The sequence below is a fragment of the Papilio xuthus genome, unplaced genomic scaffold, assembly GCF_000836235.2.
Source record: "Papilio xuthus unplaced genomic scaffold, Pxut_1.1 DF828142.1, whole genome shotgun sequence".
NCBI classification, from domain to species: domain Eukaryota; kingdom Metazoa; phylum Arthropoda; class Insecta; order Lepidoptera; family Papilionidae; genus Papilio; species Papilio xuthus.
The window spans coordinates 3,693,003-3,714,125 of record NW_013530507.1 but is presented as its reverse complement, the minus strand read 5'-3'; the positions used below and the strand labels follow the sequence as shown (position 1 = coordinate 3,714,125).

The 21,123-nt window shown below is 33.1% G+C and overlaps 1 protein-coding gene across 1 annotated transcript in view; it reads left to right on the top strand.

Annotated features, from left to right (window-relative positions):
- The window catches only part of LOC106114521 (ADAMTS-like protein 4), a 53,836-nt gene that overhangs the window by 17,692 nt on the left and 15,021 nt on the right, over window positions 1-21,123 (top strand). Inside the window, exons 4-7 of the mRNA XM_013307765.1 lie at window positions 87-202; window positions 4,692-4,794; window positions 6,501-6,609; window positions 9,904-10,034. Coding sequence (XP_013163219.1) covers window positions 87-202; window positions 4,692-4,794; window positions 6,501-6,609; window positions 9,904-10,034 — 459 coding nt within the window. The remainder of the gene's footprint in view (window positions 1-86; window positions 203-4,691; window positions 4,795-6,500; window positions 6,610-9,903; window positions 10,035-21,123) is intronic.

The following is a 21,123-nucleotide window of genomic DNA, read 5'->3' as shown; positions in this document are numbered from 1 at the left end:
TTTATGATTTTTAAAATGTTTGTGTCGAAAACTTCTGTCGTATTGAAGAAGCAAATCCTTAACTCTTACTACCTTTTATATTCCAGGCTTTAGAGCAGTCGTTGGGTAGTGCATACGCGTGGACGTCTTGGAGCAACTGGGGGCCCTGCTCAAGGACTTGTGGTGGAGGAGTGGCTGTACAGGAACGGGAATGTCTTCCAAGGTATAAATGATAAAGATTATCAGAATATTAACATAGTAAATTCATGTATAATTCATGACATAAAGGAGAAAAGCGTTAAAGGAGAAAATATTTTTCATAGTTTTTTTTTAATTAATACGCCATCAATGAGAGTTTTTCAGTATATGTTATTTTAAATTAATAACTTAACTTAAAGTTAAACTTAAGTTATTAAGTTTATATCCACATATATACGGTACTGATTAAAGATTTGGATTTCAAAATGTTACTTGCAACAGTTTAACTACGTCTTCAGTGTAGGAGATATATAGGTCGTGCTGAAAACCATAATTCTCCTTTATTTACGAGCCCGTTCATTCATATTTCACGTCAACTATTACGCGGATTTATGCAACAAAGCTACTGTTAGTCACATTTTCTAACAAAGTGACCGTCTTATAGTATTTCGACAATTTTTTTTTAAATAAATATCCGCAGAAAAAAGACTGTGGACATGGAAAGGGTTAAGCCGACTCGTCTGCAAAGTTTTTATTTTGTTTGAAAACTATAAATCCTACTATTATTATTGTTTTTCGTTTAGTGCAAAATATCTAGGCAATCTTACCAATATTATAAATGCGAATGTTTGGATGGATGGCTGGATGTTTGTATGAAGGTATTTCCGGAACGGCTGCATGGATCTCGCTGAAATTTGGCATAGATGTAGAACATAGTCAATTCAGTTGTATTTTTTAATACCGCGCACGGAGTCGCGGGCAACAGCTAGTTATTTATAAACCGAGACGTTTATTATATATTTTTGTAGAATATACGATAAAGTACTCTATAATCTAAGAACCACAGAGACGTTAAATTACAAAGAAATTTAAAAAATTCGCTATATGTAAGTGCTCGTTAAGGGTCAAAGGTTAAGCACGCCTAACCATATTCGTGTACTTACGCTTTTTATAGATTAAATTAAGGTAATGGAGACCCCGTAGCGCTGGGCTGTAACAAGCTGTTATTGTACGACCATTGATTGCACTCGCGTCGTGATTGACACACATCAGTGTCGGTGTTGCCAGTAATGAGCTCGCGATTACTGTCAATTATATCAAGCGTTCGCTCCACTATTTTTCGAATCATAGATTATTTTTTCTTTTTTATTTCTTTCTTTTTTTTCTTTCTTTCTATCGTTGCGGCCAATATGCATGAGTTTTTATGCAACTTATTTTTATACATTGTGTAGTACGATTCTGAAATTTTCGTGGTCTGTTACCCAGTTTATCTTACTTCTTATTTACAAATTAAATACCAATGTTTGTTAGAATCGAATAGGATATCGATGAAATCTGGCATAGGTGTAGAACACATGGGCCACTTATTAAGTTTTTTAAATTTCGCGCAGACGTAGTCGCGTGGGACAGCTAGTCACGTATAATCTATTGCCAGAGACTCTCTATTTATTTTATAACTGTATCTCTATTACAAAAACAGGATAGATTAGTATCTTTCTTCTCTTTCTCTCTCTTCGAAGTAGCCATAAACAATATGTATTATTAATTACAAATATTTTGACTCTCCTAATAATGAATTAAAGAACCATAAGATTAATCTTTAGTTCGATAACCGTTAAACCGTTAGTCACGCAAGTTCTATTTGTTTACAAATGAAGGGTCTAGAGATAATTGTTAAAGCATATCGGTCAGGATTAATATGAAAAGATACGTTGTGCTGTTGATTTAAGTAGGCAATTAACGTACCGTCACTCTTAATTAAAGGAGGTGGCAACGTTGATCGTTAGCCATTCCAAGACTTGATAACGCTAAGATAAAATTTCTTTATCTACATATAAAATAATCTATGTATATAATAATAGACAGTCTATAGGCTCTCTGGTTACCTTAAAAAACATTTTAAATGACTGACAGTTAATATTATTTAAATATAGATAAATCTTTAGTTCAAATTTGGGATTATCTTTACGTTTTATTACGATTAGGCGGACCAAGGTACTTAAAGTAAGTTGGTCCTACTTTGTGAATAATTGAGTGTGGCTATTATTTCTTAGAGCGTCGGTGGCTCAGGGGTCAAGCACTTGACTTGCAATCTGCAGGACCTGGGTTCGAATCCCGCCATGTACCAATATGTTTTTCGATTTCCGATTTACATATATACATTTATCCGACGTTCTTACGGTAAAGGAAAACATCGTGATGCAACCTGCACATATCTGACAAGAAATTCTAAGATATGTGTGAAGTCAACTAACCCGCATTTGGCCAGCGTGGTTGACTATGGCCTAATCACCCTTAACTTAGGGTAGGCTCGGAGCCCCTCAGTGGGGACGTATAGTGAGCTGATGATGATGATTATTTCTTAATCGGATTACATATTTATTATTACACTTAAGTTTATGAGTTTTGTTGAGCATGCTGTATCATTTCAATATTATATCAATGTTAAACCTCGTCGTGTCAGATTGAACAAATAAAATCCAAAATGGATGAATGTTTAGATGAAGGTATCTCCAAAAGAACGCTATAATTTGCAGAGACGTAGAAAATAGTCTAGAAGACCACATAAGCTATTATACTAATTAATTTATAATACCGCGCGGACGAAGTCGCGAACGATAGCTAGCTTACCATAAAACTAGATCACATTCCATAAGAATCTTGAAGCTCAATTATTTCTCGTTCATTATGCCTTGGCGTATGAAATAAATTATTTAAAGTGCTATGATATACATTCATTAGAGACTTAAGAAGTATCCTGCTGGTACGTTGCGGCGTAACATTCTCGACAAATTAAGTTCGACGTCATTTGTCAAAAGTTCTGTACACGATTCCTTTCGGTCAGTATTATAACTGACCGAACGGAATGAAATATTGTCTAGACGCTGCTTGCGGTGAATTGTTGAACGCTATAACTTCAATGTTTTTTTATTAGACAGTTAACTGATTCTGTTGTGAACTATGGTTTGATTTACTTGTTATATATACTAGGGTAATATATTGAAAAAAAAATATAGGTGACATTTTTATGATACCAGTTATGAGAAAAAGATTTATTTACATACTGTAGCCTATTTGCTAAGTTGTAAATTTTCATCTTACTTCTTACTATTATTATAGATGCGAATGTTTAGATGGATGGATGGATGGATGGATGAATGGTTGTAACAAGGTATCTCCGGAACGGCTAAACGGATCTTAATGAAATTTGGCATAGATGTAGGACGTAGTCTGGAAGAACACATAGGCTACTTATTAATTTTTTTTAATTCTGCGCAGATGGATTCTCGGGCGACAGCTAGTTAAATATGCAATAAAAAAAGTTGCTTCCACTAACACCGACAAATTTCTTAAATAATAAAATATCAGTTTAATTAGATTATAGTGTCTTTAAAGATTTAACACAGAGTAAAGAAGAAATATCGCATCGCTATAAATTTTTCCGAAGAAGAATATACCACCTATATATATTTATTTATATTATACTATGGATATTTATTTATAAAAATGTTAAGATTTGTTGTGTTATCTAAAGTAATTGATAAAAAACGAGTACGTTTTATTTCATTTAAAATTGATAACAAAAATACTTAAATAATTATTTTAAATAATTCTATTTTTGTTATGCATAAATCAGATAATTTTGGTTTAAAAATCAACAACTAAACTTTTTCTATATGTATTCTTACTTCTTTGCTATTATCATTATGTTTTTTAAGAATTAACTTTATTTTACCATGAATAAATTCGTTAAAAAGTCCAAACTTCAACGTTAGTGACAATTGTTATAACCAAAAACCACAAACTTTTTTAAGTTACTGTCGCCGATCAATGAATTACATGTAATCTAAAAACGTAAGCCTTGAAATCTTTTTAAAAATATGAATCAGCAAACTAAGGCCTTTTATATCATAGTTATAGCATCGCCCACCTTGTGCAACATATCTTATTTTCCGTAACGAGCGGCGCTGATATTACATAGTCCTTTGGCTGCGCCGCACCATGTCCTATTGCTTTTATTATTTTCCCGTAACTTATAACGTAATTACAATTAAGAAGATTTATCGCTAGTTCTTCCTTACAGACAATTTATCTTATACTATTCTACATTAAAGTAACAGTTTTTAAACGGTTTTATTTTTGTTAACTAGATTTTTGATTTACTATGTGACTGCATTTACTATCAGTGTATCAAATAAAACACATACATATGATGTTAAGACATTATTCTACAGTAACTTAGATTTTCTACTTTCGTATCTTTAGAACAGCTAAACAAATGCCGCTGATATTTGTAGATGAAAACCATATTCTTTAAGAACCATAGGCTATTAATAAGGGTTTTTTTTAATTCACCGGAATTGTGTCGTGGGTGACAGCTAATATGTTTGGTATGTTATTAAAACTGTTGAAATTCACTTAAAATAATTTTTGGATACTTTTTGGTGTAGCATAACTCCAGTAAGTTATGTTTATGAGTAAAATATTTAATTTTAACTTATCAATTGTTTCAGAAAACGTAAGATTCTCACAAACGGAACTATAGAAGGTTCAGTGAGGATTCAACGAGCTGATTGCCCCGGTGTTAGCAGACGATACCACGAGTGCAACACTAGTGTAAGACGTTGAAATGTTATAAATAAAACAAATGAATGTACATCTTTATTAACAAGTTGTAATACCTAAGCGAATCGTCTACTCCAGAACCAACCCTGATGGTGACCATGATCCTCAGGCATGAGGGACCGATTCTGGAGAGAGAGAAATACCTAATAAACCATAATATATCTTTGTAAAATAGCACACATTATTGTATTTTTACAAGCTAAAGTTTGCAAAGTATTTATTATACTAGTATTTAGTACAAGTCTATTGATCCCTAGGATTATACTATCTTCATATGGGAACGTGGACATAACCGTATTGTACGCTTGATAAATTAATTAATTGCATATATATTTATTAATCCATTGATTCAACCGCGTCATAGTAATTAATTATATTATAGTACTTGTAATGTTTCTAATTCGTGCACTAGAATACCGTATGACACTAACCATGGATGGAACTATGGAGCGTCGGTGGCTCAGTGGTTAAGCACTTGACTTGCAATCTGCAGGTCCTGGGTTCGAATCCCGCCATGTACCAATGTTTTTTTCCATTTCCGATTTACATATGTACATTTATCCGACGTTCTTACGGTGAAGGAAAACATCGTGATGCAACCTGCACTTATCTGAGAAAAAATTCAAAAATATGTGTGAAGTCAACCAACCCGCACTTGGCCAGCGTGGTTGACTATGGCCTAATCACCCTTAGCTTTAGGGTATGCTCCGAGCCCCTCGGTGGGGACGTATAGTGAGCTGATGATGATGACTAACCGTGGGTTTCTGACACCAAAAATCTCTGTATAAAACATATCGTCATCCCTGTTTTAAACGAGGACTTTGGTCTCAGAAACTCACGGTTAGTTAGTTATAATTAAAATGCTACCGGTTTTATAACTTCTGTGTGTAAAGCTGAATCATAAACCAAATATTTCCCACATTCTTACGTTACGGGCTCATTACCCTTAATGATTTGTTCAATCGACACGGTCTGTAGAGAAGCGTATTAGTATCAAAGTTCTTTACGCTCGCTTTGTTCCAATTTACGACCTCGTAAATGTTTCCGCCATTATTGTTCCGTCTAATCCGAGTTATAGATTCCGTACATGACTATTAAATTTAGACTTTTTTTTACTTTTGTAGTGAATACATCGATTGATTATTGTTCCAAGAATACCAATGAAGCTTAAGGGACAGATCTACAAGTCCATCGTAAAACCTGTCGTATTGTACGGATCTGAATGTTGGGCCACCAAGGTTTCGGATGATAGAAGATTGCATGTAGCTGAAATGCGTATGCTAAGATGGATGTGTGGTGTGACAAGAAAAGATAAAGTTAAAAATGTGTATATTAGAGGAAGTTTGGAAGTAGCGCCAGTGATCGAGAAATTGTGGAGTAAAAGATAAGCGTGGTTTGGACATGTTATGCGGAGCGATGATGACGATACAAGCAAAAAAGTAATGAGATTGAATGTATGTAAGTAAAGTATGAAATGACTGTGTGAAAGAGGATATGCGTAGGAAGGGGGTAGATTCGGATATGACGGCTGATAGAGATATATGGAGGAGTAGTACATAGTGCCGACCCTCAATAGGGATAAGGGCAGGTTGATAATGATGATTATGATGACATCGATTAATTATGTCATAAGTTATGTGTATTGTTTTTTATTATTTTTTTCATCAATTAAATAGATTAATGAATATTTTTAATAGCCTTGCTCTGTCGGCGAGGAGTTACAAGACATGCGCAGTGAACAATGCGCAGCTTACGACGGGAGACCTTTCCACGGTCGCTTCTACAGCTGGGTGCCGTATGTTGATGGTGAGTTAATATAATTTATGGTAGTACAGCCTCGCGAGCCTGTGCCTCGGATATCTGTGTCAGTTTATTTTGAGATTATAGCTCTACAAGAGTCTTTCTTATATCTTTTAATTTAGCTAAATATTCTACTCATTTTCTACTTACATTCTATACTTTTGGTCGTCTTTAGCTCTACTTTAGTTATTATATTTAGTCTTAAAACTACGGTATAAGCTTCAGCTTTTTATTGTTATTTTAGTCTTACATAAAATTTGTATTTTTATCAATTTAGATGTTATAAATATTTCATGTAAATAACACATCACAGCCAACGGCTCTTTATCACTCTCAAGGAGTAAAAGATCAACGTTGGCCTTAAAAAAAATAGCTAACTAGTCAAAACATCAAAGCAAAGCTATAAAGAAGGTATTAAGCATAAAATGTCAAACGAAACTTTGATCTAAGTGAGAAAGTTTCGACACAACCTACTCAAAAAGTATACCATACTGAAAACTTATTTGTAACTTAGTATAACAAGTAAGTATCAATAAATTTGAACAACTATAAATTAAGTTTATTTACACCAATGTAATCACTTAATTGAGATAAATGAATTAATGATATCAAATGAAGATGCGTCCCGCAACATGCGATGTTCGACCCGTACTTGCTTGTTAAGATAAATTGCTTCGCACTGTACTGGTAGTACTGGGATTGCCTTAGTTGGATACAAAGTTCATTGAATTTCGTTATTTTAATTAAAATAGCGTGATTAATATTATGTCATACAGTTATTGATTAAATGGATAACATGATTTTAATTATTATGGTAAAATGGTTTAGATTACCTGATTACCTGTTGCCGGACTATAAGACAAATCGGTCCGTCGATTGCTAAGATATGCTATTGCACCTTACTCCATTTGTATGGATACCTATGTATTATATACCTATTTATTATATTTGAACGGCTTGTAAAATGTGTAAGGCATGTGCAAGTCGTGGCATATTGCCGATTCTTTTTATCTAGTAGAACGTAAACGTATGTACGTATATCTTACTAATATTATAAATGCGAAAAGTTAAACAAATGGATGGATGTTTGTTAGAAGGTATCTCCACAACGGCTCTATGTATCGCGCTGAAATTTGGCATAGATGTAGAACATAGTCTGGAAGAGTACATAGGCTACTAAGTTTATTTTATAATTAATAGATTATATTAATAGATTAAAGTTTAAATCGTTAAAAGATTCGTACATGAGAGCTTTTTCTTTACATTTCACTTTGAATATTATTTTTTGAAATAAAATTAACACAAAAGTGTATTAACCAAAACTCGTCTTGTAATTATACATCTCAATTAAAATAAAACATAACTTCCAGAGTTTAGTTTCATTTGATTTCGATTCAAGTTCTATCGTTTATCTATAAAGTTGTTAATTTAATAATCAAATTCCCATGACTTTGAAACCATATGTGTTAATTATAACGATTAAATGCAGTTCTGCTTGCGTACAATGATTCACTTGTAGCTGTTAAATTAAATTCAAGCTATCGGTTATTGACGGGTCTGATTAATTGTTATTAAATTTCGATTATTAAGAGTCGAGTTTGTGAACTGTGTTCAATTAAATATTCAGCTGACGAAACACAGAGGGTATTTTCATTTAGATCATTTTTTAAAGCAATTTGAATTTGGAAAAACATATCAAGAATTATAGTTAAAATTTGATGAATAGAGATGGTAGGCAACGCATCTGTAATTGCGGACGTCTATAAGCAGCGGTTGCTTTGCCATTTCGGCTAATTTCAATCGGCCGCTTGCTCGTTTGTGTTTGATTTTATAGTAAACTTGCGGATACTCCTGGATTAGTGTATAGATACATTTCTAACATGTTTTTCAAAACATTAATAGTATTATAATAAGTTATGGAACTTTGAATAAGATGTTATGAAAACAGATATATTATGTATAATCAGAAACGGAATATTATAGAGCACAATAGTATTTATAAAATAGAATCTTTTTCTATCAATCATAATAGTGTGGGTAAAATCTTTATAGTTAAACAAAATAATAAGAATATTTTAAGCATATAATAATATATAAGCTATAGGAAATCTCTGTTCCGGATGATTGAATCATGAAAAGAATTTCTGCAAACTGACTAACCAACATTTTTGTTTTATTTTTTTTATGAACTTTATACTCTGCCAGTGTGTACTCTGGCATTTGAAAATCTTGTTTCTTTTTTCAAAATGTAGGAAGACTTTTGCATAATCTACATCGTTTAAAATTAAAAAAATATAATGTATGTCATGTTTTCTATGCTATTTTACAGGAACTAGCAGAATTATGCTTATTTTATAAGTACATATTACGAGTCAAGTTAAGTTTATAACCACCTATTAAAATGTCCGCGTGAGAGAGGCCGCGGGCTGAACTGAGCGCATTTAGTAAAACAAATTTCCCTACGCCTAACAAGTTCCGTGCGTTATATGCCTTTGATATTATAAATCAGTGGTTCCCAAACTTATTTTGTCTACTCCCCACTTTGAGAATAATTATTTTTTAGCGCCCCCATATTTTCACATATTCAAAAACCACTATAACTTCAAATTAAATTAATTAATTATTGTGACATATATATGTATATTAACGGAGAATTCTAAACGAAACTTTTACTATAACCCGCAACTTGAGACCTGCAGCGCCCACAAGGGGGCGTTACCGCCCACTTTGGGAAAGACTGTTATAAATGATAGCGATAACCTCTCATTTGTTATAGTAAATTGCTCTATCGGTGTTACTATGATTTATAATAGGCACATTATTTTTACATCATCTCCTATATGCGATCTCGATACGAGATAATTTAGTAACTTACTATTAAAAAACACTGTCACAATCATTGTATTCAATTCTTAAGTAAGTTTAAATATCTTTGCAATGGTTATTAACCAATTTTTGTCCAACCAAGTTTTTGTCTCTCGAAAGTCCTTCATCATCATTGTTAATCAGGATTCGTCCACTGCTGAACGTAGGCTTCTCCCGTCGATTGCCACAATGCCCAGTGCTGTGCTGTCCGCATCCATTGACCAGGTCGATTCATCTTGCGGGAGGCAACGTCCTTACTGCTTTGAAATAGACTAACCTAATTTATCAGATATGGTATCTGTTATTGTGTAACTGCCGCTCTCAGAATCGTATTATAGTTTCGTACGACTTACTACACTTAGGGTAGTCGCTTAGTATAGATTTGCAATATCAGTGTATCTTTAAAATGTTGCTATAGATTACTTTTGTCGACAGGTAATGTACCATGCATGTTGAACTGCCGTCCCGTTGGGCAACAGTTCTACGCGTCTCTCGGGATAGTGGCAGACGGCACGCCTTGCACCAAGCCGGGATACAGGGCTATATGTGTCAAGGGAGTTTGTAAGGTATGTCAATTTATCATTTCTTGAATAATAGCATAATTTAAGTGATTGAAACTGAAGTTAGACAACTTTTTAATCAACATATTAAACGACTTAACGTGTATTGATAGGGATTTAGTACAAAATAATACTAAAGTTTAGTTGAAAGTTTCTCTAGAACGACTGTATTTATCTCGCTGGAAATTGACATAGATGTAGAACACATATGCTACCATTTTTTTTTATAATTCCTCCTGTACGGAGCCGCGGGCGACAACTAGTCTATATATAGATGCATATCCAATGAATGGTTTAAGCGCAACAAAAGTTATCAACCGTACGCTAAGTAGCGCCAGCTGACAATTAACGATAAATTAACATCATTGAATTGATTTTATCAGCATCGTATTTACAATTAATAATTTGTGATTATACTAGTTGGAAGGTACAGGTCCGCTCGTATTACAGTTTTTAATTTTAGCCTTTGTAATTAAACCCCAGTTGACTGTAGTTAACCTCGCATATTCATTTATTCAAGCTGTTCCGATTTATGACCGCTTTACCGAGAATCGTGTTTAATAAATGTGTATTTATGTTGGTTACGCCCGTTACATAAACCTATTGTCGAGTTTCAAGGCCAAGTTTGCAGGATATTATATCCGATAGAATTAATGATAATTTATTGAGTCAGTTAGGGTAAACGCACCCAGTTTTGACACGGATATATGTTACCGTAATAGTTAAAATGCTTCATATGTAGCAGATATCTGTGATAATATCATGATTCTGTCCTTTCGGGGAAGAACACAAAGGGCCTTGCTACAAAAAAAAATAGGGTCACAAATCTTTTTTAGCTTAACTATACGTCAATCTTTTTTACGGTGATTATAACGTCCGGCGCAAATTTTAGACGAATCGTAGCTATTGAAAACATTATTTTGCGGCTTACAATATGAGTTCTTGACCAAGAAATGAAGGTACCGAAAAAAACGTAGTGATAAATTATTTATGGTAAAACATATTAGCAATTTGAAGTTCATAATATCCTTCACCGGCATTTAAAGGGTTAAAACATGTCTTTAACTAAACATATTTTTTGAAGTGATATAGAAATTATTTAAAATGTCATGGTGCATTTAATCTGAATTTTATGTGAATATAAAACATCGAATTAATTTCATTTAATTCACAAACTGTGCTCAATTCGCTATTGCTAAAACTAGATCACGATTCAGTAAAGCCGTGACAAAGCAAAGTTGTTGATAAAATTATGTGAATATTATAAATATGAATATTTTATCATAACTGTCTATTTAAGTGCAATTAGATATTTGAATTATTTGCTGTAATCCACAATTACCGTATTAAGATAATTGTGGTTTATTTGGGCATGTTTGTAGCGCCTTTTCCAATTTAACTAAAGATTTCTTGACTTTGCAAGGACCAACCAACAGTCAATTAACCATTCCCTTTCAACGTTGCTCTCCCTTAGTGGCCATTAAATAACTATGCGACAATATATACTGTTAGGAAGAAAATCCGACAATGTGCCGGTATACCGGCGCAACACTAGCCTTACTAAAATGTCGACATTTATGTCCCCTCACTAATTATTCTGACACTTGACTTTGTAGCGAAAGCGCGTCATTCGCGCCAAAGGATTCTAACTAATAATGTCTAAAACTATAATACATTTATATTTTTATTTAGGGACGTCCGTACATTTATATTTAAAATCAAACACATGTATTTATCCACGTCACAGTCATCGGACTTCGATTGTAGGCGCAATAAAATAAAATGATTTGTCTATTGAGTAAATATGAATCTCTTGTCCGCTCTATAATGTTCAATCGTTGCAACTGTACCATAGACAAGGACAGTCGCCTCGTAATCGTAAATTATTTAAACTATTGTTAGTTATTACGTGACAATGTTGACAGCCTATTGTCGTACAATTAACTTGTACTTGAAACACTATTTCATATAATACTAGCACTCGCCCGCGTCTCCGTCCGTGCTAAAAAATAAAAACTGAATAAATAGCTTATGAGTTCTTCCAGACTATGTTCTACAGCAATGCTACCTTCTTATAAACATCCATTTATCCATCTAAATATTCGCCTTGATAGCAAAATAATAGATCCTTACTGTAACTAAAACAAAATAACATCACGAATCCTAGATCACACTTAATATGTTATAGTTGTCCTTTTGTACAACCTATTTTAAAGTTTAATAACTGCAATAGTTATTACGCATTACAATTATAACTACTAACAACTTTATTTGAACTTTAATTTTTAATTAATAAGATTTACTTACATGGGTTATGAAAGGACGTCAGTAACTTTTTATAATCTCTTAATTAGTATCACAAAATTTTCTGAGCTATGCCATTTTCTTCAAGCAATTACTCGCCAGTATTATTTACGAATAATAAATTTTATGAAACAAAATTAGTTGCACCGACTTTAAGTGGGATAATGGGCTCATAAAGTGAAGTATCAGTAAACAATTTGGTAGGTGCAATGCTGTTGTAAATTTTAGTAACTACAAATTGTACTAAAATAAATTCATCAGACCCTTAAATGGTATGGGAGCTATTAATAGTAATTGCGTTATAATTCTTAAGTACGTAGTTCAAATGCTTTATATCGCAAACCGCAGCCAAGGCGCCATCTTTGAACTTTATCTTACATTAAATTAATTACCCAGCAGAAATATCTATTTGTTTTGAAATATTAATTCGAGAAAATAATTATAAATTACATATATAATTAACTGAGATTAAAACAATTGAATTTATCTTTAATCACTTTGGTGGATGTTGAAATTGAAATACAATGGAATCTTGATATGAAAACTTTTTTTATATATTATAAGGTGGCAAACGAGCGAACGGCCACCTGAAATCGATGAAATAGGGAAGCGACCGTTGGACATGTTATGAGGAGGGATGATGATGATATAAGCAAAAAAGTAATAAGATTGAATGTGGATGGCTACAAGGGTATGGGGAAGACCAAAAAAAGTATGGAATGACTGTGTGAAAGAGGATATGCGTAAGAAAGGGGTAGACTCGGATATGACGGCTGATAGAGATGTATAGAGGAGTAGTACATACTGTGCCGACCCTCGATAGGGATAAGGGCAGGTTGATGATGAGGGAAGTGACCGTTGCCCATAGACATACTCAATTGCACATGCGTTGCCTACCATTAATCGACGGAGAAAAGGATGAAGTCTGGAAGACATGCTATTTTTTTAATTTCGCGCGGACGGAGTCGTGGGCGACCGCTAGTAGTCAATATATTTCTAAATTGGATCGCGAATCGAGTAAAATAAATCACTATGGTCTATTTAATTTGTATACATCAACAATTTGAACGTATAACATGTTGAATGTAATAAATATACGCCAAGGGGTACCATTAATATGTTCATGATTTATTTGGAATACGGCTAGGTTTCCGTAGTGACAGGTTATCGTGGAGCGGTAGTGGATAGTGGCTAGTGACGCGCTGGGCGGTATGCTCATTGCCCATAGATCGGTGATTACGATTCACTGCCGCGGGCGACGTGATAAAGTTTAACTAGATGTGGCTTACTATGTCACTTCATTTTACTTTATACAGGATGTTATTGTGAACTAGCATTTGTTTTTTTTAAATTTCAATGTAAAAGTATGGTTACGTACGAGTATTTTATGACTACCACATTATACGAGGGAGTATTTCAATCTGTCTTCAATTGTTCTTCTCAGTAGATATTTGCATTTATTTAGGCATACATTTGTTTATGTCATGATAAAGGTTATTAAAACATGTACCATCAATTCACTATACGTCCGTCGTGTCTCTTCTAGTAACGTTGATCATCAATGTCGAGAAAGGAGGCAATTCCGACATTCCTTACTATTAACCATATAAGTTTATCTAAAGATTACAGACAGGATTGGCCGTGATTAGAATGTCTTAATGTGTTGCTTAGATAGCATCACTTGGAAACTGATTTAAAATAGCTTTTATTTGCATTTGTGTAACTTGGAGCGTCGGTGGCTCAGTGGTCAAGCACTTGACTTGCAATCTGCAGGTCCTGGGTTCGAAACCCGCCATGTACCAATGTGTTTTTCGATTTTCGATATACATATGTACATTTATCCGACGTTCTTAAGGTGAAAGAAACATCGTGATGCAACCTACATATATCTGAGAAGAAATTCAAAGATATGTGTGAAGTCAACCAACCCGCACTTGGTCTGTGTGGTTGACTATGGCCTAATCACCCTTAACTTAGGGTACGCTCCGAGCCCCTCGGTGGGGACGTATAGTGAGCTGATGATGATGAGTGTAACTTGCTTCAAAAAATGTGGCTTATCCCAAAGTATTGATTGATTGTTTACCATACTACAATCCTTAAATATAACTGAATACCTTATTGTCAATTCGAAATATAAAAATAATCAAAAATTTCTTGCATCCCGTCTTTGCAAGTTTGCGCAATAGTGACTACATAGGATTATTTAAAACAAATGATAATCGTAAAAATATATTTAGCAATAACATTGTCGCGTCCTACACCTTGTTACGCACTTCATTATGTCATGTCATGTCACGACGATAAAAATGAAATTTATTATCTGTGAAATAAATGCTTACAGCAACAGGTAAAGCTTTCCTGAAAATACGACGCTGAAATATGCGCTATAAAAGATGTCAGTGGTTTTAAAATATCTACATCTTTTATTATATTTTATTGCTATTTAAAAATGCAGATTAAAATTTTATAAGAGAGCCTCCTGTATAAAGTTTTGTCTATTGTAGACGAAACAATAATTAGTATTGGATGGATTGGTAATATCGAACGAAAAAGCAACATATACATTCATTCTGAATTTCATCCACCTGCGGATAATAATCCTATTATTCGGTCACCTCTCAGCAACCGCGTGCTAACTGACAGTATGTTAAAATATTTTAAAACATTACTCGTTCACAGATTTTTTTATATCATAAGGTGGCAAACGAGCGAGCGGCCACCTGAAATCGCTTAAATAGCGAAGTGACCGTTGCCCATAAACATACGCAATTGCATATTCGTTGCCTCCTCTCATTCGGAAAGTCTACTTCCACTTACCATCCTTTACTTATAAGAAAAAGGGTGGGAAGAGAGAGAGGGCTAAATTAGGCCTTTGGGACGCACACTTATCGACGAAACGCGGAATTGCTACGATTTGACGCCTGTCTTCTGTGTGGTCGTGGTATTTCATCGGGCGAGCCGGGCCAATTCGTGCGAAGATGTTAAAGCGGGCTCTACCACTATTAATCGAGTTAGTGACACATTCATTACACATAACCGTAGTATTCCACTGTCGTGACTTCTATTGCTGAATATTATCGTCCCTTTCATTGTCAATATGAAAATAGAGACGACAATATATATTTTCAAGTGCTTCCACAGTTGAAATCCACAGTTCATACTTGACACACAATCAGTTGCCAAATATTATACGGCGAATGACATCATTGAATCAGTGTTTTAATTATTTAATTGTGCAGACAACGTTCTGATAGATAAAAATTGCTTAAAAATTGTCTCATTTAAATTGGCTTTTTAATTAGTACCACTTTTGTTTAAACATTTTTGAGTCAAATTAACGCTGCATAGTTTTGTCTGACGCGTCGTTCAGTTTGCAGACAGCAACCAATACGATTTAGGATCCTTCAAGAAGCGAGCATACAATTTCTTAAAGGCCCGTAACACATCTGCATTTCCTGGTTAGAACAGCTGAACGGATCTCAATGAAATTTGGCATACATATAGAACATAGTCTGGAAGAACACATAGGCTACAAATTATGTTGTTTTTTAATTGCGCGCGCAAGGAGTCGCGGGCGAAAGCTAGTCTTAATATAAAGTATTAATGATCGATAAATTTTAAAAATAATAATACGACTAACGACTAACCAAATTTTTAGTTCCTGATACTATGATAAAAAATCTCTTACGCGTAACACACAATCACACAAAAGCATTTTAAATTAAGAGCATAAAATTGAGGAAAACTCAGTCACCAGGATCATAAAAGTAATATAAATACAACTGAACATATCTACGTTATATTTTGTGACGTACTATTTCTGCGGTAGAGTCAGCATATCAACGTGACCGCTACCATCGTGGTGTATCTCCACCACGTTTAAATACTCACCAATTTAGTAGATGCTATAAATTTCTTTACGGTTTATAAAATTTAAATAGATTTGAATCAATGCGAAGGATTCAGATAATTGTAGTCAATTGTAAAGTTAGTTAACCGTTGATTTTAGAAACCAAAATCTAGGTATAAAACATATAATCATCCCTGTCATCTTTGATGAAACGGAGATTACAATATATTTGTAACGGGAATCTTGGTCTTAGAAACCTACGGGAAATATTATAAAGGTATTATGTTTATTATTGTGATAAGAAATAAATTCAAGCTAGACACCTTCTCGCGTTCTTGAGAAAAAGGGTCTTGATAGACGGTCGGATAAAAATGTGATCCTATAAATCCGTTTTTTTCCTTTCAAGGTACGGAACCCTAAAAAGTATATTAAAGTCGCAAGTAAAAACGCTTTGAAAATAAATTTAACATTTCATCTGTGAAATAAAAAAAATCTACTTTTATAGTTATTGGTATTGATTTATATGCAATAATTGTTAATATATTTGCGGTATTTTTTTTATGAACCTAACTAAAAGATCTTTTTTAAATAACGCGATGTTTTTCAAACATAATTTTACAACTGGTATATATTATATTGCCTTTGATTTAGCCGTTTTACGTTCATCTATAAATAAATATAGTGTTTCGTTTGTACCGCTCTCAATATTACTAATCTTGACCTATTAAACCTACGTCATACGGATGAAAGGTGAAGAAATACACTATGAAAGAAACCCGAAGTAATCAAAGAAAATTAAGTTTAATATGCTAACATTAAGTTGTAAGCTAGCTGTTGTCCGCCACATCGTCTGCGCGGAATTAAAAAAAATCAAGTAGCCTATGTGTTCTTCCAGACTATGTTCTATGTGTATACCAAATTTCATCGAGATCCGTTTAGCCGTTCTGGAGATATCTTCAAACAAACATCCATCCATTCAAACATTCGCATTTATAATATTAGTAAGAAGTACAATTAAAAAAGCTATCATCCAAAACGTCCACAAAAGCTAATTTTTTATAACCTTTCTGTAAACGAAGATACTTTTATAATTTACTATGTGATCTTAAATATTTTTATCTGCTCTATTAATAAAGAAAAAAAAAACATTTATTAACATAAAACACATGAAACTCTACTTGTCTATATATATTATTGAGATCTGTATTTAGTAATTAGCAATGAAAACTAACGGTTAATGCGCTGCTATGTTAATGAACGATTTAGGTGACAACGAATGGGTAAGTCTGTAAAATATAGCGACAACGCTGGCATAAATGTATAGTAAGGAGTTACACGGCGCTTAAATTGATGTCTTAATAAATAGTTGACGGCTTAATGTTCTCTTCCTGGCAAAACATTATACGGGACTAGGGATATATGAAAATTAAGCTATTAATAGCCAAAGACAGCTTAAGATATCCAGCTTTTAGTTTTATGGGTACGTTGGAGAGAATATTGCATATAAATATTTGTCGCTCTAAATGGGAAAGGGAGAGTTCAATAGAGTTAAGTTATCTGATACAACGGGAGCTTTACGAAACTAAATCTGGATCCGTTTATGACGTTTAATGCATTAGTATTAGGATTGTAGCACACTAAGGATTTTTATACTTTTTACATCCAAAAAATAATGAAAAGTCATTAAGTATGTTAGGTTTACAATGTTCCACAGTTCGATTTCTTAAATATTTTTTGTTTAGATTTCATTGTCAAAAAATCTACTGAATTTCGTAACACTAAAGGAATCCAAATCTACTTAAAGTTCGCCAACTTACAAAAGAAATTATATATCTGTTATTACGCCTTGTTAGTTTTGCTTTATTAATAGTACTGTTAATTTTGAAATAATTTACGTAGCTTCCATGTCATTAAAAATACAACATTGAATCCTTAGAGGAACAGAGACAAAATGAAAGAGTTCTTTCACTAGGATAAATTTTCCCAGACATAAAATAGTCAAACAAAAACAAAGTACTTATTCGTTTAGTGTGTAATGGTCACAGTTATATCAGGTCGGTTTTCCACGTGCGAGCAGTGGGCGAGAGTCGCCAGTAGTGCACCGCGCGGCGCCGCTTCAACGCGCTATCTCGAAAGAAAACGCGAAATTAGAAAAAAAAATATAAAGTGCCAGTGTTAAAATATAATCATCAAAACGAAGAAGGTTTTATTCCATGTAAATTACGTGCGTCTTAGTAAAATGAATATTTAACATTATGATTTTAATAATTATTTTTTTTCTTTAATTATTATTCTATTTTCTATTAATTTCAATCATGATACGTCTCAAAATATACAGCGTTATATTAAAATAGATACAGATTCAAAATAAAAAAATAAATTTGTAGTAATTTAATAATGTAACGCACAAATGTCGTTCAAGCTATTAAGGTCTGTAACTACTAAATTAAATTTGAAAATACTTTTATCGTTAGAAAGCTCTAGAACCAATATCAATCGCTATACCCATATTATTATTTACATCGCTTTGGCGACATTGTAAACGAATAGCTAGTAATAATATGAAAGCGAAAAACAAGATAAATAATTAAAATTCCTTTAAAAAAATTCGTAGTGGTAGTCAAAGAATACATCAACGTGTTAAGTGTAGTAACAACCAGTATACAGTGACATGAGTATGTTAATTTTAAAGCCTTTCCTTAAATCTTTTACATACAAGACTTAAAAAATATACAATGACGACGATTAATCTATGATGTTATTTATTCTTTGACAACTTTAATATCTATACCTGATTAATGACCTAAAGGTCTATGTTACCGGGTCATAAAATTAAAAAAAAATCTATACCTGATTAAAAATACGTACAGTTTTTTATGGCAAAAGCAGGATATTGGCGAAAAAATTCACTCTTAAATTTTTACACTACACTTAATAATTACTATGAGTCGCGACAATTCATTTTATAAAAACTTCAATTTAATCTATGAAATTTAAGTTATAATTATAATTTAGTACTTTACTGCTAAGAATAAAAATGTTGCAGTATATGCTTATTTCATAATAAGCATATACTGCAACATTTTATAGCATCATTGCTATATGCTTCAATCAGAAGAGTTAAAGTTAAATCATGATTAAACATCGATAAACTTAGTACACCATTAAATGAAGAAACTAACGATTTTTAAAATACCTAATATTGAAAGTAGACTATAACTGTTTTGTTTTATTACAATCTGTTCAACGACAATGTAAAGGCTACATAATATTAGTATTAATCTTACTAATATTATAAATGCAAATGTTTGGAAGGATGGATGTTTTTTAAAGATATCTCGAGAACGGATGATCGGATCTGGTTGAAATTTGGCATACATATAGAACATAGTCAGGAAGAATACATAAGCTATTGATTCATGTTTCATTTTATTTCGCGCGGACGGAGTCTCGGGCGAGTGCAAGTACATTTTAATGAAACTAACGAGTTTTAAAATACCTAATAGTGTAAGTAAACCATAACTGTTTTGTTTTATTACAATCTATTCAACGACAATGTAAAGGCTACATAATACAGGTATTAATGTAACGATAAAATATAAACACGGTATTCCGTTTGCTTGACCTTTACAAATCTTCGCTAACGTACGCGAATACAAATTGCTATCGAAACTAAAGATCAGAGGATACCATAGACAAATAATTTATGTACTTATCTATTAAAATAAAGGTTTTAAGTAACAACAACTCAAAAAGGCATTATTACAAAAAAATATGACATTACTGAAAACTAGACTCTGGACGGGCGGTAATAAAAAAATTTAATTAGTAGCCTAAGTGTTCTTCCAGACTATGATCTACATTTATGCTAAAGTTCAGTGAGATCCATACAGCTGTTTTGGTGATACCTTCAAACATCCATCCATTCATTTATGCAAATATTCGCAATTATAATATTAAAGTAAGATGTATTCAAAATCTGTCATGATTACTACTTAATTAGCTATCTAAAATGCATATAAAGATTGCTCTGTTAATTTCCTAAGGAGATATAACGTTAAAATATTTTTCACTCAGGCAGTCAAGATAGAGTAGCTTAAATTAACTCAAAATGTTACTATTTATTTGTATTATGAAATCTAATAGTAAAATCTTCAAGTTCCTTTTCAAGTTTACAAGACATTTAAAGTAACACTCAACTAACTCACTCATATGCAAATTAGTTACTTTGAAGTGAATATTCTCAATATGTGATTCTTCGAGAAACTCAACAATTTGCTTAGCACTTGAAATGTTATTCGTAATCTCGTCAAAGGAATCTGCATATTATCGTAAGCGAGGGAACTTTGTAACGAGATCTTACAGATTGGGTTAATGACCTAAATCGAACTAATTGATTTCTATTATTTTAACTTTAATTAAATGTCTTCAATTAAACGTATTTATTTAAAACTAGCTGTCGCCCACAACTCCGTCCGCGTGAAGTGAAAAAAATACTTAATTAGTAGCCTATGTGTCTTCCAAACTTTGTCTTACTTCTATGACGAATTTCAGCGGGAATCATGCAGCCATTCTGGAGATACCTTCAATCAAACATCCATCCATCCATCCATCCAAGCATTTGCATTTATAATATTAGTATGATTAGTAAGATATGGACTGATTTTATTCGCACGCACATGTTTTAAAATGTCATTGCCAAACTGTTTAGAGAAAGATGTGTTGTGCCTTGAAAAGGCGTTAATTATATTATCTTGTGATAATTTTTGCAAGTGCAATTTATTGTAGCTACTAGCTGTCGCCTGCGACTCCGCCCGCGCGCATCTTAAAAAAACTTAATGTGTTCTTCCAGATTATGTTCAACATTTGTGCCAAATTTCATCAAGATCCGTTGCGTCGTTTCGGATATACCTTCAAACAAACATCCATCCATCCATCTAA